A 25877-nucleotide genomic window follows, 5' to 3' on the forward strand; every position below is an offset into this window, starting at 1 on the left:
AGCAGCAGTCGAGGATGTAGTTCCAGGCACCGGACTGCAGACTCAGCTCCTACTCAAGGGCGTTGACGGCCCCTTGCATTTCGGTCACCAAATGACGCTTGATATACTTGTCTCCCGTGGCAAGAGGGGCAGTATCGCACTGTTTGTGTGAGCCTCTTCCGGATTCTGCTCCCTGTTAGTTTTTGTTTGCGGCCGCTGCCCGTTTATAAGTGTCATAGGGATGTTGCAGTAGGTATGCTGGTTACCTATTGAGGTAAGCGGCAGGGTGCCGGTAGGAGGTACATCGTATTCATAGCTTCGATAATAGTGTTTCTGGCGCATCTGTGAATGATATGTGTTATGAAAGGTGGAGCGCAGGTCTGGATGGGCAGTGGCAAGAGCAGTGGAGGTGGCAGCAGCCATGGAAATTGCAGAGACTGTCTGCAGTTCCCCAAAGGGCCCCTGCTCACTGACATCTAAAACCTGCTCGTGTGTGATGGGTTCAATCCTCTTAAAAGGCATTTCGTACTGTAAACGTTTCCAGAACTTGGAATTCAACTTGTTGCATTTTGGTCCATGCCATTTAATGACAGTGAGGAGCTTGATTGTATGTTTTAGGGCCTCAACCTCCTGGTAGTTCATAACTCCTCGTAGTTCACTGCATTCAATCAGTATCACTTTGATTTCGCCCGTGACTAACATGTTTCGAAGCCTTGTTTCCAGTTCAAAGATGCTCCATCCTCTTCTTACCACATAATTGGGAGTCATGACGATGATCAGTCGCTTGCTTTGGTCTACACATCTTGCCACGTCTTCAATGTAGGCTACAAAATAAAACAATTTCTCAAAAACCAATCTAAGAAAACACTCTGCTCCCATAGACTGGGGAGAAACAACAGAGGCAAATCCCTGCTCCCAGAAAAGCTCACAGAAACATGCAAAAACATCACTTGCAAATATGCTAGGTTGGCTTGCCAGGACATGGTCCTGGGCAACCTGCTCCAGGTGGCCCTGCTTGAGCAGGGGTTTGGACAAGATGACCTCCAGAGGTTCCTTCCAATCAACCATTCTGTGATCCTGTGAAACACCTATTCCCGCATGTGCTATGGATGGTGGGGTGTTTGTTCGTGAGCCATGATTTTGTATCAATATCTTTATTGGAACAAGTGCGTCCATCATCATTTTTTCTTTTAAAAAAGCAGTCACCCAGGTAGGCAACAGAGCAGCAACTATGAGCTTCAGGGACTCAGTCTGGAACGCAAATGATACTCTAAGGTGTACTGTAGGCTTAGATTCTTCTTTTCCTTTTATGCCCCAACCACACACATTCACAAAAACAGTGTTGGCTCCTGCAAATTAATGTTTTGTTTGCCGTAGATTTAACAAATACTCATGTGAATGTTTGATGTTGTGCTTTGCCTATACCAAACATCCTTTCTTATCTTTAGTAAAAGATACTGGTCTTAGTAGCTGTCTATATGGTTACACTGTAGTTATGAAGAATACTGCAGCAATTTACAAAAAAATTACTGTACATAGGTTGGAATATGTGAAAGAATCATGAAAAAGATCTACTTGTACCAGCTGGAATCAATTCTACTTTTCAGTCTCTGAGAATGATCCAGTACCTCCATTGCACATTTATCTACCGTGGACACTAACAGAATTCACCAGTTTGCTCTGCTGTAGATGTTATTAGTCAACCCTTTCCTTAGTCCAAACACAACTTTTTCCTTCCTGTCTGAATTTCTGTAATAATCATGGATATCCCTCCAGGCAAACTCTAAGGAATAGAAAGCAAAGAAAGACCCCTGTATTCATTCCTAGATATGCAAGCTCTCAAAAAATCTGTGTGAAAATGTTAGTCTCATTCATTCCCTTTACTTACACATGTCCTTTCTGCACTGTCTCATTTCCAATCAATAGAATACAATTATTTAAAAATAATCCTATTATCTGACAAATACGTATTAAGTATGTTTGGTGGCTTATCTTCACCATTCTCTAAGATAACAGAGGAAAGATGAAATTCCAAAGGAGTAGGTATAGAAACAATACTAAAACAAGCACTGCAATCACTGCATTTGCTGTTTAAGAAGCACACAAGAATAAAGATGTGACTTACTTCCTGTGGGAATCAAATCTCTGTCTGGTATGAATAATTTGTATCCATAATGCTTTTCAAGCATATCTGGTAGGATCTCAAGAGCAAATCTTTCTTCTTCTCCAGTTTCTTGATTCCACTGGTCAGGGTCCACTTTGGTATAAGACAGATATGCATCATAGTCTTTGTTGTCTAAGGAAAGACAGGAAGAAAGTAAGTTAGTTTATTCATTATTCTTGCAGATTTCCTAGATAATTCCTCAGGAATTATTTCTGGGAGAATTTCCCAGGAATAGGAAATTGTTTAGATAAAATGGCAAGCTTTCACCCCATCTCCAGATATGAATCCATTCACCTTGCCTGTTTCACCTGGTAGATGTCATCCTTATTTATACAGATGCAAGGGAGAAGGCATCCATATCCATAGACTGAAGTCAGTTTGTGCATAAACATTTGTGTAAGGCTCTGTATGAAGGAAACCCGCTCAACTATGGGGACGCAGCTTGTAAGCACAAAAAAAAAAAAAAGTTGCTGAAAAGAATTTGAATTCTTCTCTAGCTTTAAAAGGGAAGAGAAAAGCATGGAAATATCTAAGCTAATGTGCAATTGTCTCTGTTGCATAGTAAAAACATTTCAGTCTTGCCAGATTTTTACTACAAATTTAGGGCCTGGGGCTGAAATGTTCGAAGCATATGTGTAGCTTTACTTGTAAAACTCATTGGCTTTTCAGGTCTGAAATTATTGCCAAGCTTAAATCTTTGCAGCATCAGCTCCTGCTAATGCAGTTTAAATCTCTGGAATTCTGTGTGCTTAAATTTGCAAATTTAATGTTGCATTAATGTACATTTCATTACTTAACAGTGTGTTATTTCATTTCAAGATGAGAAATAAATGTGCTTGTTTCTTAAATGCACTTGGTGTGCCTACTTGAAAGACTGAATCAAAAGAGCCATCATTAATTTTAATTAGGAGGTCAATAATGCCAAGTGCTCTGGAACTAATTCAGTGGAATAAGAGGTCACGTTTTGACTTTTGTTGTGAAGAAAGCAGAAAAAAATCAATGGCAAGAATAATGAAATGTTAACATCCTCCTAACTCATACAACAACATTATGCACAGGCTACCGGGAATATTAATTGCTTGTAAAAGATACCTGATTGAATACTCGACTCTGTGTCATAAGTAATGTTCTATTCAGTCAATGCTGACTTCAGTTATTTATTGAGCCACTCCTTTCCTCATTTTGCACCTTTTTGTACTCCGGTAGCATTATTTAGAAAAGCCTGCCAAATGTAGGGTGGGTGCAAAGAGTACAAATGAAATTAATGAAACAGTGCTAACCTTTTACAGTCCACTCTTCCTTTTGCGGAACCATGCATACTATGCTCCTTAGCATTTGCAGACAACAAAATTAAAATTGGTTATACTGTTACTACTTTCAAACTTTCCAAACCCATGACCATGTGCTCATTCTCTCCCCTGCACACTTTTTGTGTGATATTATCTATTGGATTCTTATGTCCGATATATAGTGGCTGGATGGGCGCACTCGAAGAGTTGTGGTGAACAGCTCAATGTCCAAGTGGAAACCAGTGATGAGTGGTGTTCCCCAGTACTGGGACTGGTGCTGTTCAACATCTTTGGCAGCAATGGGGACAATGGGATTGAGTGCACCCTCAGCAAGTTTTCTGACAATACCAGGTTGTGCGGAGTGGTCGACACGCTGGAGGGGAGAGATTCCGCCCAGAGAGGTCCTGAAAGGCTGGACAGTAGGGCCTATGCCAGCCTCATGAGGTTCAACAAGGCCAAGTACAAGGTCCTGCACCTGGTTCAGGGCAATCCCAAGCACAAACATAGTCTGGGCACAGAACGGATTAAGAGTAGCCCTGAGGAGAAGAACTTGGGGGTACTGGTGGATAAGAAGCTCAACATGAGCTGGCAATGTGTACTCACAGCCCAGAACACCAACCACATCCTGGGCTGCATCAAAAGAAGCGTGGCCAGGGAGGTGATTCTGCCCCTCTACTTCTGTCTCGTAAGACCCCACCTGGAGTAATGCACCCAGTTAGGAGTCCTCAGCAAAAGAAGGACAGATGCTGAAGGAAGATGATCGTGCACTGCTCCTATGAAGAAACGCTTAGAGAGTTGTGGTTGTTCAGCCTGGAGAAGAGAAGACTCTGGGGAGACCTTGTAGCAGCCTTCCAGTACCTAAAGGGGGCCTATGGGAAAGCTGGAGAGGGACTTTTTACAAGGGCATGTAGTGATAGAATGAGAAATAATGGCTTCAAACTGGAAAAGCGTGGATTCAGATGAGATATTAGGAAGAATTTTTTTCACTTTGAGTGTGGTAAGGCACTGGAACAGGTTGCGCAAAGAAGTTCTGGGTGCCCCATCCCTGGAAGTGTTCAAGGGCAGGTTGGACCGGACTTTGGAGCAACCTGGCCTAGTGGGAGGTGTTCCTGCCCATGACACATGTGTGGGGGTGGAACTATATGATCTTTAAGGTCCCTTCCAACCTAAACCATTCTATGATTCTATGACTCACAGAAAACAAAACAAAAAAAAACCCAAACAAAAACAATAACACCAGCAATAACAGCAAAGAGAAATAAGAGAAAGAGAAGCGCTGCTTTCTGTGGTTCACTCTGTCCATTATTTTTCTTTGGAGTATTTATGAAACCATGTGTGGAGAACCAATACCAGATGCGATTTTGTCTCGACATTGCTACTGTGCCGCCATCTCCTGGTAGGACCATCTTCTTCACGGTTTTGGAAGCGACGACCTCATGTACCTGCACAGGGACCAAGGGCACGAAAAGAGCAGGAAGAGGCTTGCAGGAGAGCAGCATTTCCAGACGATCTGCGCATGAGCGAGATCCCTATATCAAGGGAGCACGCGCCTTTTGGTGCCCCTTCTCTTCTTCTTCCCTTTTGTTCTTTGTTCCTCCTCGCCTCCCTGCTGCGTGCCACCCCACCACGGACCCCGGACTCTATGAAGCATGTAATGATTGAAGACTTCGGACAGAATCTGCAGAAAAACTGTTGAACTCCGAGTGGCAGTAGTGAGCTTTCTCCCTCTTTCCTTATTTTCTTCCTTTACCCCCTTTTCTTTTCACCACCTTTGCCTTCCCTTCACCTATCCTCCACGCTTTATTCTTTGTTAAAAGTATTAAGTAAAAGGTTGTATGACATTTGACCGACTTTAGCGTCTTAATCTCGTCCTTGGGATTATGAAACCTTCCTGATACTGGATCGGCACACCATGATCCTGAACAACAGGCAAGAACCTAATGCCTTTGACAATGCATTCAAACAACACTGAATGGATCAAGTATGAGATAGAGGGAGATTACATAGCAGGTTTTTGATTCTACAGTAGGACAGTGGGACAGTGTTAACCCAGCAACCAAGTTAACACACAAAGAGGTCAGGAAATACATGGGAAAGTTACGACAACCAACAAAATAATGTAGCAATGCCATTTTCTATTGCCACGTTAGTAATGGTCATAACCATACCACATGCTTGAAAGCACTGTTGCTCTGTTGAAAGTCTTTGAGTAAAGATAAGAATTTATAATTTCTCAAAGGGATAAATAATAATAAATAATGCAGTATTCCTACTGTTTTAAGGGCTTGGGGTATTGTCTGTTAGGATGGTTTGCACATTCTTACATAGAGGGAAAATTATTCATGCTATGTCTCTGTTTTCTTGCATATATAAATACTGCACTAATGCATTTATTTGAAACATACATTTTTCATACCGTGGGGGCTCCGGCATTTCCACTGACTACAACTGCATTATCCTGTATTGCAGGGAGCATTTCTTTCCACCATAGTTCCCTAGTTTTAATAGCATTTGAAGGACAAAGAATGGCAGAATCTAGGGTATGTCTACACAGATGGGTTCAGCCAATCATGAATTTACTCAAAACTCCAGTCCAGCAAGATGTGTAGTCCAGTTTGGGAAACTGTAAGATGCATTAGCATGGTGGTTTCCCTGAGCTATTATACTCTCCATCTGTCAGGTTTTGGGTTTTGGTTTTTTTTAATTTTGTTTGATGAAAAGAAAAAAGTTCAGTTTACAGAAGAATTACTTTATACGGTAATTATGTTAACTGATGGTCTGACATACTGACACGAGCAGACACTTTGCAAAATGTGAAATGCCTGGGATACACAGGGGATGATCACATATGCCTTTGCTTTAGTTCTATGATATTTACATGTTAGCCTGTTTTTAGTTAATTAAAATTATTTAGGTTGCATTGTCAACCCTGTGAAACATTTTAAGAACTACAGCAGGCAGATAGCTACACAGCCATCAGAAGCTAACTTTTCTGTGATGTGATCAAAGGGCTATGGCCTTATTTACTATTTTCTCTAACTGTTACGGAGAGTAAAAAAAGTAGAATTTCAGTTATAATGAAAAATGGGAGAACTCATAAAATTATTGAAATCTCCCATCTCCAGGAAAGTATTTAAACACCCAGTAGGATAGCATTTCTGCCTGTGTTTCTTAGTTAAACGGTCCCACCTACTCCTGCTTGTAATGGATGGGACTGATGCTTACATTCTAAGAACATTTCTGATCTTAATTCATGTTTTTTAGCATGCTATCCCAATGGACTGAGAGGGAGAGATGTGAGCCTGCAGACTTCCAGATCTGATGGCTAGGAGCTGGGGCTTGCATCTTGACAGTCTTTTGGCCATGTCACATGGAAGCAGGAGGCTCTCAGCTTTGCTCTCAAGCCCTTTGCTCTCAGGCTGTTTTCCATGTAAGCCTTCCTTCAAGCTATGCATCCAGGAGTCCCCAGACTCCCAGAAAACATGCAGGAAGTCCATTACAGCTTTGCGTTTTCCTGAGGATTCACCGGAAACAGTATTTTACCCATGAAAATATTTGGTGTCTGTACATCTGCCTTTTCAAAGAAAAAAAAACTTCACCAGAAAATTTCTAATCTGGTCCTAACCACAAACCAAGTCATAAAGGACTTGATATGACTACTTATACTATTATGTAGTATGATAATTATATTTGGCTACACAATAAGTTCAGATACTGGCTGAATCTAATACTCAGGGTCGGAAAAAAAGGGCAAAAATCCAAACTAAAAAAAAAGCTGGGGGCACACTAATCTTTTCTTTAAAATTTCCTTATTTCCCTTCACCAGCAAACAATTAAGTCTTCTATCCAAGAATCCTCTCAATGAAAATGTGATTGATTGTTGCTTGCACTTTGGCTTTAGATATAGATTATGCCATTTCAAAGATTTGGTTTTATCAGGCTCCTGTGCATTAGCAATAAACTGGAATATAGTTACTCACTACCTGTTTCCTCCCACACTTAGGAAGAAAAATACCTGCTAATAACCGAAGGCAGGGATGTTGATCATTTCATCTGAGACTTTTTTCTTTCCCATGGAGATTGAAAGCAATTATCTACATATACTTTTGGACCTGAAAGCACTCTTATTCCCTTAACCATTTCAGGGTTCTTTTTTTAGAAACATATGAGAATAAGTTCATCTAGCATTGCCTTCAGGTAAGTTGCAGAGCTGTATTATGCAATGGCTGTCCTTCACTTTAGTGAACACAGCTAAGTGTGACATACAATATTATGCCACAACAACACTTTGAAATATTTTGGTGTGATAAGCTTCCTCTTCCTATTCCCATTCTTTGTGAATGGACAAGCACCCTCTTCAGTTATGTGGTTTGTAGTTGCTTTCTGCTGCCTACAGGTGGTATACAACTAGCATGGAGGTCTTCAACTCAACAGCCAACATTTCTGTGAAGTTTCGTTGTATACACTAATTGAAAATATTGGAACAAAACCTAAAGCAGACTTTGCATGGCCAAATTCAACCAGACTTGATGCAAAAAAGTCTTTGTTATCATACTGTAGACAACCATGAAAGCTGGATTAGTTCACCACAACGGGGTCAAATACAGCCTGTGCTCAAGGCATAATGCATTCAGTCCACAAATGTTTCAGTCAGCCTAAAACCACTAGTACTGCAAGACTCTGGTTAAAACAGACTGTGAAGTACAAACTTTGCCATATCATTTTAACTGTTCTATGGAGTTGAAAGCAAGGACACTGAGTAACAGTCATGGAGCTGCACTCAACCACAGGTCTGACAAAATTATTTGAATTGATCTTAGGGGTAAACATTGAGCGTGAAATCCCAACTTCATTGATAACACATGGAAACATTACTTCACTTAGTGGCCCAGGATATTAGCCAAAACACCTGTTGCAGCATTGCATCATGCATTCTTTAATGCTGTCCATTCCTTTTGGTACTCATCCAAGTGTGGAATATGTTATCATACTTCCTGTAACCTTCTACAGTGTTGATCCAGCAGAAGTGATATAAACTTTTAGGGGATAAAGTTGCAAATGCTTCTTGTTATTCCAAGGATGCACTCAGCAGCAGTCACTTAAAGGCTCAATGTAAGCACAAAATGAAACCCAGACTTTATATGCATCTACTTTGTCACATGCAAATAGAACCTTTGGGTAAGTAAATTGCTATCAGACATCTAAGAACTCATCTGTATGCATGCTCTTTTAACAGCTACACATGAAGAAATGGTAAGCTGGTGCCTACAGAAACACAAATAAAGCTTACTCTTCTACAGGGACCAGCAAACAGATTCGATTTTGAATTTGTATTATAGATGTATATGTTTTCTAATGATTTCTGTGTTGCACTCCAAGAAGCCAGCAGTTTGGGCCTTTGAAGGTTTATTAAACCTTAAACATTGCATATATTTATGCCAATGGGGGACAGAAAAATTATATATATGGATGAAAAATTAAAAATAAAAGAAAACAACCCTTCAGAGAGTTTTTTCTTATGAGCTATGTTCAAGTAGATGACAAGCTGATTTTCAGCTGGCATGATACATTTTAGCACAAGACAGATTAATAGATCAGAACAAAGAGAAATCTCATAATGCCATGTTTCACAGTGAACCTTATTTTGATGAACCAGGAAGACCTAGACACCAGGGTCAACCCACACCTCTGTGCCTCCTGAAATCCTCCAGATAAATTAGCAGTGCCTTCAGAAACATTCAGTGCACTGAAGGGAGCTGACCACGTGCAGGTTGCTCCGCAGCTACGTGTAGCCAGCAACATGTCGGGCTTCAGCAAATCTTCCATTTCTAGACCAATAGGCAACTGGACAGTTGATTCCCCTCCATCGCCAGAGCATTTGCCAGCCTAGTAAAGACTCATTACTGGAGCCCAGGAGCAATTTGCTTTAACTTGGAGTTTCAGGATTTCAAGCGGGATTCTTAGAAATGACAGACTGGATCCTCCCAGTGCCGCAGAGGGTTGGAGTCAAGCTGATACAGGCGGTCTTCCTCTTTAAAAAAATGTGCTGTGTTCAGGAAAGGTTGCAAAGTACTGGGCTTTCAAATTTTCCCAAAGACTGTCATTGCTTCAAAATTATAATGACTATGGCATTTCATAATCTGTACTTGTTTCATTACTTGTGGGGCCACAATTAATGTACACATTGCAATAGTGTTCGTCACCCTTAACATAATGAAAAATGTAATTTAAATCCTTAGTTGAGTAAAATGCCTGAATCCTAAGTCTTTCAAAATGCTTATACTTTTTCTTACACTATTTACTGTTGCTTATGAAGCTCTCCTTAACATTTTCTTTTATTTTTAAATGTCAAGCCCTTTTAATGTTAATAAAAATTAAGAACTACCAACACTAGCTTTTTCTGTGGCAATGTATTTTTTAAGTGTAACTTTCCTAATGATAGTTCATACCCTTGTACAGAGTGGGTAATGGTGAATTGGAGGGAGGTTTTGTAAATGCAACACTCGGGAAGAGGTTAAAGAAATGTAATCAGTTCTAGATAGGTTCTGGAGTATTCTCAGCGCTGCACAGAACAGAAAAAAAAAAAAAAAAAAAAAAAAAGGTTCTTTGTCCCTAGTAGACACATTTATTTAAATATTAAAGCCATGCACATGCATTTATTTTTTTTCCCCATGAAGCTATATTGAATGTTGGAAGACTAAAGACCATGAAAAAATGAAAGAAATACCAATTTAAAAGTTGATTTTATAAGAATATTTATGAAAATCCCAAGATATTAATGCTGCATTTGACATTTCTTGAAAATTGGGAGTGATTCCCAGCAGATAAAAATTCAGGCAAAAATTAATACAATGGCATGATTTCAAGTGTGAAATAAATGCTCTCTGTAAGCTATATTTTCCCTGGTTTTCTATAATTACAGCTAAAATTTGTCATTGACAGATACATAAGATAGAATATTACTTATTTAAACTGAATAACCTATTATTGAAGTTAATTTTTTCTCTTATATATAGTCTGATTTTGTATCCCTAACTAAATGAAGAGTGCATCTCAAACATTTCCCACTCATTCTCATTAACGTGGAAGTTTAAATTTATTACTACTACTAAAGACATTCTACTTTCAATATAAAAAACTGATGAAGCATTAATCTTGTTACTCTTGACAGATATAAAAAGTCAGAAGTCCTTATAAGAGTTTCAGAATATTAAAAAAATAATGAAAATTAAAGGATGGTGACAGAAATTATTGTCTTGGTTGCTATGAATTATTTGCAGGTTGAACACAACAGTAAGAAAAAACATATTACTGGAAGATATTGAAAGACTGAATGGTGACTACCTAGCTGGAAACACAGTATAACATAGTAGTTATCTATGGAAGACCGGAAGAAACTAACTACTATTTAAAAAAGGAGAAAGTAGGAAGAGGCACTAATAAAAAGTGTCATGTAAACTCTGAAAAGGGGAGAGTATAATTTTTTTCCATACTAAAGAAATTTCTTAAATAAAAAGTTTCAAGAAGTGATGCTTTTATTATGTCCCTAATTCAACAAAGCAACCAGTTACTTGCATAAAATACATGCTTAATTTTATGTATATTCCTTCATTCTGTTGATCTCAGTGACAGTACTTGTATCTTATCATTGGGTTAAGTATTTTGAAAACTGGAGCTAAGACAGCCTTGATCTAGGGAAAAGCAGTGAAAAGTTAAGTAAATCATTATAAATGTAAACAAAACTCAAGGGAGAAATGGCTTGGAAACAGACTTTCAACCTAAGATTCTTGAAATCAGATGCCAAGATGCTGTGTTCATCTCACCTACCTTGGAAATCTGCAATGTGCTTTGGCCTTTGATAAAAAAAACTTCAAAGCTTAGAATCATTTGAAAGAGCTGCTGCTTGAGGAACAGGATATATCTTGATCTTCACTAATTTATATACGGTAGTCTTTTTTTTCTTTCTACTTTACTTCTTGACTTTCTAACCTATAACAATGTTTTAGTTTGGAATCTAAAGATGTTCTTGGTGATATTGTTATTTTATGTTTTAATATATGTATCTCTAGATGCTATAAAATAGGAAAAGATAAAAAAGCAGGGATTTTTCTTTGAATTTGTAAGTTTCAAGGACAGAATCTAGAAAATCCCATATTCAGTGGAGACATAAATTGAGATTTTATTGTTTGAATTGCATTTCAGGTGTAAATAAATAGCATAAACAAGAAGAGTTAAGAGAAGCAGTTTTCCAGCAATAAAATTGTAATTAAATAAGAGGAAAATACCTTTTTGTAACCAATAATACTTAGAAAGATGAAAGCTGCATTTTTCTAAAGGTGATTTTAATAGAATTTGAAATTCATATTTATAGAGCAGGATTTCTTATTGCCATGATTTTCCAATAACCAATAAGAACACATACACAGTGGTGAGGCTGCTATTGCAAATTTATTCTGTGGGTCCCCAGGGAAGATTCTGTAATTGCAAAGTCACTAACTTCAGCAGTAATTTCAGTCTAACTATACCTGCATAGCAGAATCATAAACACAAGTGCTTTGGCAGTGCTTAAACCATTGGTAAAAGTTACATTTGAAAGTTCACAGCTAAGTCGTACTGAAACATAAACAATCTCAAAGTGTTGCCTTTCTGTGCTGTGTAAGAGGTTTACTGGGATGAAACCCAGGAAACCGCTAAGAGGTATATATTACCCGCTCTTGATTTGTACGGTTAATAAGTTAGCATTATCTGGGTCTGCCCATGAACCCTGCTAGTCTTTTGCAGCTAAATAATAGTAAGGACAAAAATCATGATTACTTAAGGACTCCCAGGTTTCATCAGTCTCCTAATCTGAGCATTGATTTGCTTCTCCTCAGCAAGCAGTCAAAACTCATCTCTTAAGAACGTGCAACCAGCACAGCCAAGAAACAGCCACTACAGATGTCACGTACCAAATCCAAACAAGATCTCCTGAATGTAGAGAGCTCAGCAGTGACTCATTTTAATCATGTTAGGAGCACTTTTTTTTTTTTTTTTTTAATTTTGGCAATGTTGGGGCAGGGGGGAAGGCAGCAACCTGCCGAACTGAAAACAAAACCCAGAGGAAGTCCCCAGTCCTGGCTCCCAGGTGCCTTCCCTGCCTGCTCCCCAGATGCACAGAGGCTGTGTCTTTCTTCAGTTCACCCAGGTTTCCTTGGCAAGAAAAGCTGAGAATAAGATCGAGGACATCAGGGAGAGCTCCCATCCCACTTTGTAGAAGCAGCTGATGGGACCTAAAGGCACCAAGGGTCATTGTGAAGGTCATCGTATCAGCTGCTAAGCAAAGTTCTCACTTTCTAGTTATCATCTGCCTATAGGGTTAACTTTTGTTCTTGAGCCTAAAGCTCAAGCCAGCTTGAGCTTTCTTGTCAGCTTAGCTGTAAGAAATGATATTTATGTAAATTTCACTAGAAAACTATTTACAACACATTTGTTCAGACTTTAATTTCTACTTTTTTATTCTTATCAATTGTAATGCCATTCTCTTAATGTAAAATTTGTTCTTTTTCGTGATAGTTTTTACTCCTTGCTTATTAATTCCTTCATACAAAAACGTCAACCGATTTAAAAGGTTACTAACATACCCAGGTAATGGTAGGGGCTAGTGCCTGCAGTCTGTTCCTACTGCTAACTGTACCATGTGCTCTTTTCTCTGAAACTGGAATCTGGAATGTAAACACATATAAGTATATGGAATGTAAACACACATAAACATAAGTTCATGATTTTGAGTAATTTTGCCTATCTGACTATGTCCAATGGTTTTCAGCCTGTCTTCCAGAGACTCCTGGATTTATCCTTTGTATACCTTAAAGCTGGCATGCAGACATCTGCACGTCCACTGGAGGCTCTCAGGTCTAGGTCTTGAAATGGCAAGAAAAAGTTGAAAATAGCTGTTTTGGTGACTTTGAGCCTCCTGACCACTTTAAGGAGGCATCATAAATGGTGCTGCTTAGAGAAGTGGTCTGACTCCACTCTCCACACTCGCTGTGTCTGCTGATGAGCTGAAGCAGTCTCAGAAAGAAGAGAAATTTCCTTAGATTTTGGGGGGCCTGGAAGTCAGCTCGCATGTAGGCAAAGAACAGATTTCTATAGTGTGGTAATACCTCTTCTGATACAAACAGCCTTTTCAGGTCACAGAGTGCAAAGTAGAAAGAAGTTGGGGGATGTGCTGATCACAGGTACTTGTACATGTTTACTTGCCTTTTTACTCTTCTCAGTTAAAGTATACTTGGTTCATCAAGTCATTTAAAAACTGAGAAAGGCAGCAAGAGAAGATCCTTGGAAATCAAAAATACGTAAACAGTAACTGCTAAAACACTCCTCAGAGGATGAAGGTGACATAAAATCTCTTGTGTTGAAGCTCAATGTACAGTAAAAGAGAAGAAATCATCACTTATAAAAGTGGCTTTCACTAATAATGTGTTAATCCTTAAAGTGCACTTTATGGACAAGGCTTTTTAAAATAGGCTTTTAAGTTTAAAGCTGCAAACCTAAAACATTGCCTGACATTTAACAATGATCAGCCCTTGGAAGTTCCCAGTGAAGTATCCATTTCTGAAAATGTTGTTGTTTTCAGAATAATACCAGACACCACTTCATTTGCATGCCACTTCAAGGTATCATCTTCATCATGTATGTGGAGAGATCTCGAACTGAGCAGATTTGGGAGTTTCTGGCTACCAGACTGGTAAGGGTGAGTAATATCTCTGAGGCACAAGATCATGCCAAACACCTGCAGGTGAGAAAGCTACTGCTTTGCCAAGGATCAGAGTGTTTTTCTTGCCCCTGTGCTCCAGCTCCCAGGGGGATCTGTCAGACGCTCACAGTGAGGTCCCCTGACTAAACGCTGGCACGTCGCATAGCTCCACACCGAGGGACATAACATGGTGTCGGTCACACAGTCCCCCGGTACGAAGTCAGCTCCCAGGCAGCTGGAAAGCATGGGCACAGAGTGGGAGGAAAAGCAGTAAAATGTGAGCTGGATTTGATTTTGTTCCAATTTAGTAGGAAGGGCAGGGAATTAGCCACGGAAACAAAAAAGCGGGCGTCAATGCCCATTCCCAGGAAACAAGAAAGGAGAGAATGAGCTAAAGCGTTTGCCGGAGTGAGGTAAAAACAGGAGAGTCTAGTCCCCAGGATGAGAGAGAAGATGGGAAAGTCAAAGCTGCAAGTTAGAGAAGTGAGGAATCAGCAGCTGTGATCACTTGCTTGATATGCAGTACCACTACAGAAAGTAATAAATTAAGTTGCATTAGCTGTAAGGGTTAAATACTTTGTTTTCAAATATTTCTCACAATTTACCCATGCCTCCCACAGAAATGCGTATGTTAGCCTGAGAAAAACTGAAATGTTTAAGGCTATTTGACATCCTGAAGGGCTTGTTCTCTGATCAGGGAAGAAATGAAGCGTTGCATTTTAAAAGAGATTTTCAACTGAAAATTTTAATTGGACCTCACTTTTAAAGTGTTTCAAATCCTCTCTGGGTACAATATAATGCACAGAAAAAAAGCCTGTGATATTTTGATGTTTGCTTATCTACATGCTGTCCCGAAGTATGACAGAACATGGTGTAAATTATGAATAGCACGTGGGCGCTCTGCTGTTGCACTGCAGGAGATGCGGTGAGAAGAAGATTTTAGAGTTCAGCATTTTGTGTCTGTCAGTAACAAACTAAGCCAAAGGAAAGGATCTGAATGTATGTCTGCAATTTATTTCTGCACAAGCTGTGGCTTGGTCTTCTGTGGGGAATTTTCTCTCCCTTTTCTTGCTTTTGCAAGTGCGTTAAGTGAAAGAGACAAGAATAAAAAGTCCAGCTGCAGTAACTTCATTGGCACGATGGGTTTTATCCATGTTGCTATATAATGAATACAGTAGACGCCACAGGCTTCCATTAGGAATCTGCAAGTAGTATTTTTCTTCTTATATTATTACTGCAGTTAAGCACTGAAGCTATCAGTGTTTGCATTGATCATCTAAGGAGAATTCATGCTTTATCTTCTTTAATAATGAACATCGCTCAGAAGGATAAACTGAATGGATATTGGGTTTCCTCCTTTTGAATCCCACAACAATATCCTGTAGAGGTCACTTTTTTGTTGTTTAAAATGTGTGACTGAAGTATGGTTGTTCCTAGGTGACCAATGTTTGGGATGGGAGGAGAGAGATGCAAGCGCGTAACACCTGGTAAAGTAAATCTGCAAATGAATTGGAATGATTTGAGGTAACAATAAATGACAGCAATAAAACGAAGAATTCCCGATCTGCAAGAGAAAACATTAAATTGCATCTGTTTAAACAATTATTAATGAAACTATTTCTGCCTAATGTAATATGACAATTATTAAATTCACACAATTCATACAAGTAAGCATGCCCACTTAAACTGGGCGCATCTTTGTGGAGAAGAGAGGATCTCAGCACCTGAAAAAAAAAGGTGTCTGCTAAAATCCTCCATGAGTCACCATCCCTCTGGGCCTCAGTTTCCTCCTCTCTAAAATAAGTAGAATAACCTGATTTTTTCCCCCACTGAGCTGCTATATCAATGCATCCTTTTTGTAAATCTAGTAGAAGGACACAAAATGTTCTAATGTTCTTGGGCTTGTTGTACTGAGCATTTTCTATTTTGAATCCTTGCGCATTTTTAGATGGGAGGCAGAAGTGGGTCATTCCCTAGTGATCTTATTATGGAAGTCTTTCTCTTATATAAGGACCTCTAATTCTGCTGCCGCTCTTCTCCCTTATTGGTAACAGATTTGGCCAGTGCTTGTTTATCAGTACGCATTTATTTTAATATGTCACAGGGGCTTCTGCCCATGGGCTATTACCTTGAACTGTAAGATACTTTTATTATTATTTCAGTGAAAAAGAAGGTCCTGTTACCAAAGACGCAGTGGTAACACAAAACATCAGGAACTCTGACCCAAGAAACCAAACCTAATTAATCAGAGCCTGCAGCTCAACCCGGTTCGCTGTTCAACAGCAGTTTTGCTTAGCAGGGCTAGAGGCAAAGACGACCTTTTTCTTCAGTGCTTAAAAAGAGAATAAAGGAAAATGCATGTATACATCTGACACAAGCTGGTGCACACATACATTGCAGATTACTTTTGTTTAGGCTGGGTGTCCTTGAGTCACAGAACAACTTTAATGACCATTAGCCACGCTCGCAGTGATTAAGTAAATGAACTCAGGAAAATGAACTGCTGGGTACATTTCCAAGCACTCAGTACAGTTTATTGAAACTGATCAGTTTAAACAAGCAGTAAATTGAGATTTACTTCAACCTCTACCTACTTGGTGAATACAATTAGGGAAGACACTCCCTAGCTTATGGAGAAGTGGAGCTGGCTTTCAGTACTGACAGAAAGTGAAAACCTTTAATGCATCGATGTTGATCATTTACATTCAGCGTCGGGAATAAAGATCTAAAAGACATGGGTGTCTTTCTGGAGCTCATGTACATCAGAGAGCAGCATGTACATCAGCTCAGCAATCACTGCTGCTAATGTGCTGCATGAGGAATGCATATTCAAGTCAGTGCCTAATGCAGTGAGAAATAAAAGTTGTAGTTGTTAACGAGTCTTGAACTGAAATGAAATTTGGGCCTTAGCGGAGAGAAATAAAAGACAGGCATACTTTGAAATTAGGAAACGTACTACGAAGCTGCCTTACCTCCATCTAGTTCTTCAGCTCCAAAATGATTCCTGTAGAAGAGCATGATCTCTATCTTGTAACACTTGTAGATAGTCACCAAACAAACAAGCAGCAGCAGAATAGCACCGAGCCCACCAGCAAGCTCAACTGTGTACATCAGCTCTGCAAAGAATTACAAAACGCAGTAACAACCACATTCCAAACCAGAGAAAGATTAGCAGCGGACCTTGCACTTATGTTAAACATTAAAATAAAATAATGAATGATGGGGGGTTTATGTATTTATTTTGTTATAGGGGCCTTGAAGAAGCACCTAATTAATAGATTTTTTTCTTTAATAAAATATTTTTTCCACTGGTACACCATCTGAATTGCTTATTTAAAAAATAACAGTTACTGAGGAGGGTGTGTGTGTGTGTGTATGAGTATGTGCATATATATAAGAGATAATGGATAACTCTCTTCTTTGCTTCTCTCTAGCTAGATCACAGTTTGCTTTACACAGACAAATGTTGATATTCTACTTACAATGAAAGCAGAGGTGAATGTTTCTTTTTTGGGGACTATAATGCAAACAAAACTCCTCCCTTATTCCACACACAAATAAGATGAGTTTCAGTCTACTGGGTAAGATTACACTAAGAATTATATTTTTTATTTTTTCCAAAATAATTTAAAGAAAAAAACAAAAAAACTTGAAAGGCGTGAAGACAAATTATTCAAGGAACCCCACAGCCTCACATGTCAGTTATGTGTTAATATCTTTCCCACAGTTTCCCAGTGATCTGCAGTTCATCTTCTCCCCTTTCCCTCATTGGGCTTGGCTTATGTGAAACCACAGCAAACCATGCTGATTTGTCCGTTCTGATGTTCCCATTCAGACCATGACCCCCTGGCGTCTTTGCTGCACTCTACCACTGGAGACTCACATGATGGGTTAAGATCGTCACCGTGTAGCTCCGTTCCTGAGGACAGGGACTCTGGTCAAATGTGGCCACAACTGTCTACCACCAGCAGCATCTTCAGTGGGGCCACTTATCAGTGCATAAGTAATATGCCATTATGGACTTTCACTTCCCCCAGTCTTAACCATTGCACGCTCAAGGAAGCTCACACAGCTCTGTGGCATCCATTTTGTTGTTACTTTTCATTGGCTTGTTGACTGAAAACTGGCAATGTTAAAAAAGGAGGGTGGTAGGAGGAAGAGCATCACTAACCATTTTCTCATTTGAAACGAGTAATAGATTGTAAATCTTAAGACCACCCATACTTTTCCAATCTCGCTGAGTTTTGAGGAATGCCAAGAAATCAAATATTGGAAATCAAAGATATACAGTTTGCTTCATAAAAATCTGCGCTGGAGAAAGCTCAGTTCCATGTTACTTTCACAGTATTCTCTTCCAGCGGGCAGCTTCTGTCAGAGTGAAGCAGGTAGCCCTGAAGTAACCTTTTTGTGTGTGTGTGTAGTTATGCAGATATGATATTCCAGCACAATACAATTCAATTAGAGAAATAAAAGGTTAGAGGAAAAAGTGACAATTCCATTTATTTTGACTGCATCTACTGAGACTCACACACTTTTTATTATTTTGAGGCAACTGTAAGAAGATTTCATTGCTCTCTAGAAGACACTAAAAGTGTAATAAAATCATATAAGAAGGCATTTATATTCCATGTCATTCTCTTCAAAACTGTGCTGGAAACTCCTTTGTGTTAGATATTTTTAAGACCGACATGGTTATTTCAGACTTTCAATACTTTCCTGGTGCAGAGAGGGGAATGTTATTAAAAACACCCAACAAAAAATTGTTTGCATAGACAAGTAATACAGTATTTTAGAATATAAATGGAAATGGAAATTACACTGCACTGGCTTACTATACCCTGTTTATCATTTTGTACTACAGGTGATGCAGCTGTTCAATGCTGACTAGAAGAAAGGCTTTAATATTTCGGGTTGCTAGGCACAAAATACTCTATTTATGTGCCTGCTGCTATGACTCATTAAAGGCAAGGAAAAACTTTACAACTGGAAAACGAAAGTTTATCCTAAATTAATGATTTTGAGATTAAATGCAAAAAATAACTGCAGGTAGTCATCTGTTCTCTGTCATCGTGTATGAAATCAGACTAATGCACTGCATCACTTTGCCATCAAAGAGTCCCTCTCAGTTATCTTTTTCCCCATTAAATCATTCAAGATTATGCCTATAACTTTACTTCAGTAAAGTCTACCTGAACGCACATGAAACTGCCCTAAATTAGGCAACCAGAACAAACAACAGAATTCTCTAAATCACCCTGAAACGTACTAGAAATTACCTTTTCATGTGCTGCTGCTGAGCCCATTGTGATCATTTATGAGCACAAGGATAAGGTGGTTCTTTCTTAAACTGATTTGTTTGCAAAGTAAGTTTCATGCCCTATCCACCTAGCACAGCAAGCTTGTATTTTCCTCTGTGCTGAGCAACGTCTGTCAGCACATGTCCGCTCTCCGTCTGGGATGCTATCAGTCGGGGTTTGGAGGCAGAGAGGATCAGTGATGAGCCATCCCGACTCCCAGTCCTGCAGATGCCTGAGCCAACCCCCAGAGTGATGGAGGTGGGACAGCCACAGCGGTGCAGCCCCGTGGAAGGCGGGACAGATTGGCCTGGGCGCAGCGCCACACCAAGCTGGTTGCTTTCAGGTCCCGAGTTAGTGTTTCTGAAGGATGCTAAAGAGGGGGCACTGGCTGTCTCTGAGGGATTTTGTGAACAGCGTTTCCTTGTGTTGGGCTGAGGTGCAGGTGTGAGGAACGGAAGGCTGGGGCCTGCCGCTGCTGTTGGCCCCATGGGTGACCGAAGCCATTTCACACTTCTTTGTCTCGGTTTTCCCGTTGTGAACTGGGGAGGGGGTTCCTGACTCCTTGGTAGAAGAGGTTACTCTTGAAGGGGCTCTGCAAACACAGAGGGTGTTGGTGATGTGTATGACAACAATGACGCACTGACTGTTAAGGCTAAGTTGAAGCGTGACAGCAAGGCTGGAGCATAAGGTTAATTTCGCAAAAACAATTTTTCCTGCTGCTCTATGCTGCCTTTTGCTTGGGGATTTGAGCAGAGTAGCTGTAGCAGGCATTACACTCCCTTTGAAGTGGAATATGTTTTTCCTGCGGAAATTCCAGTTTCCTGTGGTGGCTCCACGCTAAAAAGATTCAATTTCAACACAATTCTGCATCAGAGGGGAGAGACGAAAAGTGCAAACCTTTTAAAATCTATTTAGCCTCTGTGTTACGTTGCTCAAATTACAGACCTGGCCCCCCTTAAGGAGCTGAGGCTGAATGTAGAAAATAGTAGAGGAAAATTACTCAGCTAACCCTTAGGGGGACAGGCATTCTGTTAAACACAACAAATGAGCGAGTGCCAGGGAGTTACATCCAGAAGCACAGCAATCATTTAGTTACAGGCAATTAACAATAGTCCTCCAGTAGCACAGGAACAGTTCTACTCCAAGGGAAAACACATTGATTACTGCTGCAGTAGTATATTGGTTTCTGAATAAATAGCTTCAACTTAAAACAAGATTTGTTACAAGCATTTTGACCAATGGCTACAATATTTTTTTCCTTATCGGGAGGCTTTGGCCAAGCAACCCAGTGAAGGAGACAGCTAATTAAAACGAAGTACGCGTCCTCTCCAAATATCCGTCATGACATGGCTGGTAAAAAATACATTCATTTTATACTGATTCTATCCTTATTATTAGGCTTATTTGTAGTATATATCTTTGATCCTCACCTGGCTTTGATATTTGATAAACATCCTTTTGCTGTGTCATGCAGGTAATTCACTTATTGTAACTGGAGTTGTAACAAGAAGGTAAACAAAAGGGTGCCTTCAGAGATTCATGTCTTTTGACTTATATGACATGCTTCAGGGACTTTACATTTAATGATCTGTGATAATTTAAAATTAATCTTTTTCTATTTATTAGTCCACATACAGCTGAGCTACTAAGAAAAATAATTATATTTCAAACATTCGTTTTTTTGTGATTTATAACTCTTTGAGGACATGTGATTTATATCTGTGTAATCAATGTCTAAGCCTTTTTCAAAATCCAATTACAGTCTATATGAGGTTTCAATTTTGCAATCACTTACGCAGATTGCTTAACTTCACCGACTACAAGTAATCCCTCTGAAGTCAACAGGACTATTCACAGAGCTTCAGGTTAGCGCATACATAAATCTTTGCAACTTTGTGGCCTACGCTCATTCCCATTCTCTGCTTTTCTTGGACAATTTAACTCACAAGGTTACAAGGTTTGGTTAGAGATAGTTCTCAGTTTGTCTAGGCATACTTCCATAGACTTAAATTAGTTAATGAAACATAAAGGTAATGAATATAATTTGGAAGAGCAGTTGAAGACAATGCTAAAGCTCTCATGACAACACCTGAGAGAAGGTAAAGAAGGTAGATACTGATAGCCAACACAAGACTGACATGTCATACCATACAGCTTTGGATATAAATGGTTGTGTTCCTTCTGAAGAAAGGAGGAGGCTGGCTAACACAGCAGTACTTGTCTGAGTCTCATTTTGGACATCAGCAGTAAACAGTGGGCAAAGTTTAGGTTAGGAAGAAAGAAACTCATACTCACAGTTTAAAAGTGGAGAAGTACGTGCTTCCACCCCACCCCCACCCCCACCCCCCCCACCCCAATACAGAATTCATTATGGCATGGCTGTAAAACAATCTATCTTCCCAAAGTATAGCATATGGAACCACAGCTTTATACAGCATGTGCATATCCAATGTGCATTTATATAAATATATAGATTAGATCTATTCTCTACTTTTTAGGATTTTTTGTTCATTTGTTTCAACGTGCCAAACAAAATCTGTTTGTTTTTAAGGTACCTAGATGCCTTTATGTATTCTGTTGTGAGCAATTACTGATGGATATTGTAGGACAATAATAATTCTGATACCAGTAGAAACAGATTTGGGACGTTCATTACCTTGATTATGAAACCATTTCTTAGCATGAAGTACATGCTTTCTGCCAGCACAGGCCATGCATGCCTGTAGATGTCTGCAGAGTTGACTTAAGGAGGCTAAATTTAGTTACAGTTTTTAATATGGTTTTCAATGCCGTAGTTTCATTTTATTTATTAGAACTATTGAGACTTAGTCATCTCACTTTATTTTTTAGATCAATATATAATATATATTCCCGATCCATCTATGAAAAAGAACTAGTCAGGTTCAGGATTATATGTACACGTGTTTAAATACAAGACAGGGATCTTGTTAACCTATTCATCAGTATGGCAGGCAGCATATCTGAGCCTTGGTGCTGTTGGATTTCTCAGTGTTATTAGAATAGAGATAGTAAATTATTATAATAGAAGTATATTCTTACCGATGACATTTTTATTTCTTCTAAGAAGTGCGGGATACCTGTTTCCAGCAGGAGAATAATTACACTGACTATCTCCAACAGTATGTTAGCTCAAAAGAGGATAAGGTTGAAAAAAATATAGATGCTGCCGTGTTACTGAAGCTTACTGCATTTAAACACAGAACACCGCATTTGAAAGGACGTTTATACTTCAGGTTGAAGGAAGAAAGTCATCATGGTGCAGAATTGCATTAATCTCTGGTTAGCTTCCCCAAATAAATGAATTGTGTATGACTTCAAACCTTACTGATTAGGAGAACTTCTATTTGCTTATTGCACTACAGAAATCAGACAGCCCACACAATTACTTCTTTTAGATCTTCTGAAAGAAATGAATGTAAGAAGCACTGGGAGGTGCTAAAATGTGGGGAAAAATGGAGTACCAAGTTCCAAGGATGTAAGATCATAAAACATATTGTTTACATTTTTTTTCTGAGGATAGCATTAATGAATAATTTAGCTCTGCATGGGTTATGGGAACAATTTGTGACATTTTATTTTGAAATATTTTCATCCTTGCCAATCAAGGTTAGAATTGCACTTAGACATTATATAAAGAGAAGAACTATGATAAAAGTGGTACAAAAGCCATTTTAAAAAGGAATCTGTTAAACAAACTAACTTTTTTGACACTTTGTCAGAGGAAAGTTAGATTAAGGTACATGCTAAGTAATCTGACTAACCTTTTTACTGGTGATGTCTTAGTCCAATTTTCTAAAGGATGAGAAAAATGTTACTGATGAAGAAAATGGTCTTATGAAGAGTTTCTGTTAGGCAGTAGTCTTTAGTGTTCTACTAATTTACTGATTTTAGACGAGATTGAGCATAAAAGGAACAGTCACTTCTGGTTAGGTTTGGGACAGGAAGGGAGGTAATATTAGAGTTTGGGGCGAATATTATGAACCTCTTAGGAGACTGAACCTTTGCACTGCCCAGCCCATTGACAACCTGAAGGCTTCCTTAATGGCCATAGGGGCATGAAAAATCAATTCCCATCAAATCAAATCAAATCAAATTTAAATTCCAATTCTAAAACCTGGTTAGGAACTCAGAAAATATTTTCCTGCAGTGCAGAATAAAAACTGAATGCTTTATACACTGGAAGATATACATGTGTAAGGACTTAACTGACCAAGTGGGTCAGAGTTTTACAATGTTTTGCTTCCACTGAGACTCAGAGATTTCCTGGAATGTTCAAGTAATTAGGACCAATTAACAGCAGCTGAAATATAAAAGTCATTGCTCTCGTATCTCACATGACAAGCTCCCATTCAGAAACTTCAGAAGCATCGTGAAGCTTTATGGCAAAGGGAGTTACAGCACCTGCAGTTTCTTCGCAGAGGTTGGAAAAGAACTAATGTCTTTTCTCTTTTAGCTCTTATTGTCACTCATCACCACCACTGTGTGAAATCGTGTCTTAGTGACTGAAAATGCTCATGAGATCAAAAACGTAACTTATTCAAGTCCTAAAGTAATAAAACAGATGTACACTACTATGCAAATGACACTGTAATTTAAGGTGCTTGTCAGCAATTCCATTTTTGTTAATAACTGAAGAAAATTCAGAATTCCTTGCTATTCAGAATTTGCTATTAAATTTTACAGGACATATTAATATGATGTTTATGGTTTAATAAATTAGGAGTTTAAAGTACACCTACTTATTTGTAGCTTTCCTCAAGATGCACTTCCTATAGGAAATACTAACTTGTTTCTTTTTCAAACATACATTCTCATGGGCAATTTCAAATAGAATCAATCTCTTCCTCTAAACAATTGTTTTCAGTGCAAGTCTTTTTCTATACCAACAGAAAAAAAGTTGTTTTAACCATCTCTCATTAGCTTACAGTCAAGAAGACCCATTGAGAACATCTATGACAGAGGAAAATGAACTCAAAACATAAAAGAGGCCCAGGACAGGAAATTAGACAGCACTGAGAAAAATGGGAAGAAAGGGAAGGAGATACTTTGAAAAAAATGCATAAAGTATGTTACCTGCTCTTAGTTCTGGTGCTTGTCCCATGAAAAATACAGGTATAATATTAAGCTTTTAAAATAATAACATTTAAATAAAGCCAAGATTGAATTTGAGGCTTTTTTTTTTTTTTTTTACCTTGGAGTTCTAGATGCAGGCATGCAGAGGAGAATTTTCACAAAAATAATCACATAATTAGATATTAATCTGTATTTCCAACATAGTCTATGATTAAATGAGACTACAAAGGCTTTGATCCAGCATGAAACTCATACTTTTCAATGTGTAACAGTGTAGAAGCACATTCTTTCTCCTTATGCATTAAATTTTTATCTGCTACATTGATAGACTATGGGCTTTTCTTCTTGAATTAAAAACCCACGGAAAAGATAGAATTATAGTGTGTGATCCACCCCTTATATCATCTGCAATTTGTGGTCTGTCAATAAATTTGTGCGTAGCTGCTGTCAGTACCACTCTCAAAATTAATTTCTAGAAGATTCCTCTACCTGGCTGAAGATTAACCTGTAACTCCTACAGATGATAGATGGCAGCTATCGCCAATAAGTAACACAATCAGCCTTAGATTATAACAAGTAGATCTTTTTTTTTTCTCACACAAAAGAGAAAATAACTTGATTATTGTAAAGGTGATAGAAAGAGATTTGGCCAAGAGCTGGAAGAAGAGAATGAAAGTTAAATCTCCTGGGTTCTGATCCCTCTCTTTTTCTCATTATTTTTGGCCAAATTTTGCAGGAATGGACCAGAAAAGGAAACAGCATTGACATTGTCATGCTTAAAAAGCTCTACTGCCTTTAGCTCTGAGTTAAATGCTCCCTACGCACAGCGTCTGAGGAAAGTTAGCAGCCTAAAAATGGTTAGATGGCTGCACAAAAGCATAGATCATAGGTTTTCTCCGCTGGCAGTCAGAAAGTAAAAGAAGCTCAGGAGAAAATGGGGGCTCAGCTCCCTGAGATGCAGAGCAGTGGCATCTGGGCTAGAGCGAGGTGCCAGGGGCCCTAGCTTTTTCCCCTTGCTGGATACCCAAACTAGATGCCCAAACGCTTTTCCTGCACAAGTGGTAGTGGAGCCCAAGGGAGCTGTGTTCTGCTCTTCTCCCAAAATGCCTCACGGGGAAGGGGAGGCTCTGGCTTTCCATTTCCACGCCATGTCAGGGAAGGAGGAGAAGCCCCCTCTCCCCATCTGGGTGTGCCAGGCACTGGTTTGTGGTAGGGACCACCATCGGATGGACCCTGCTTGTGTTTTCTGTGTGTCCCTGCTGGGCTGACGGGTGGGAAGAGGGAGGAAGACACATCCAGTTTTTTGCTGGCAATTTAGA

General features: G+C 39.2%; 1 protein-coding gene across 1 annotated transcript in view; it reads right to left on the bottom strand.

Annotated features, from left to right (window-relative positions):
- Nucleotides 1–84: 84 nt before the first annotated feature.
- Nucleotides 85–25877, bottom strand: part of IL1RAPL1 (interleukin 1 receptor accessory protein-like 1) — a 355957-nt gene continuing 330164 nt past the window's right edge. The window contains exons 8-10 of the mRNA XM_009880548.1: nt 17140–17283; nt 2105–2275; nt 85–803 (exon numbers count right to left, since the gene is read on the bottom strand). Coding sequence (XP_009878850.1) covers nt 85–803; nt 2105–2275; nt 17140–17283 — 1034 coding nt within the window. The remainder of the gene's footprint in view (nt 804–2104; nt 2276–17139; nt 17284–25877) is intronic.

Source organism: Charadrius vociferus, unplaced genomic scaffold (genome assembly GCF_000708025.1).
Source record: "Charadrius vociferus isolate BGI_N301 unplaced genomic scaffold, ASM70802v2 scaffold22, whole genome shotgun sequence".
NCBI classification, from domain to species: domain Eukaryota; kingdom Metazoa; phylum Chordata; class Aves; order Charadriiformes; family Charadriidae; genus Charadrius; species Charadrius vociferus.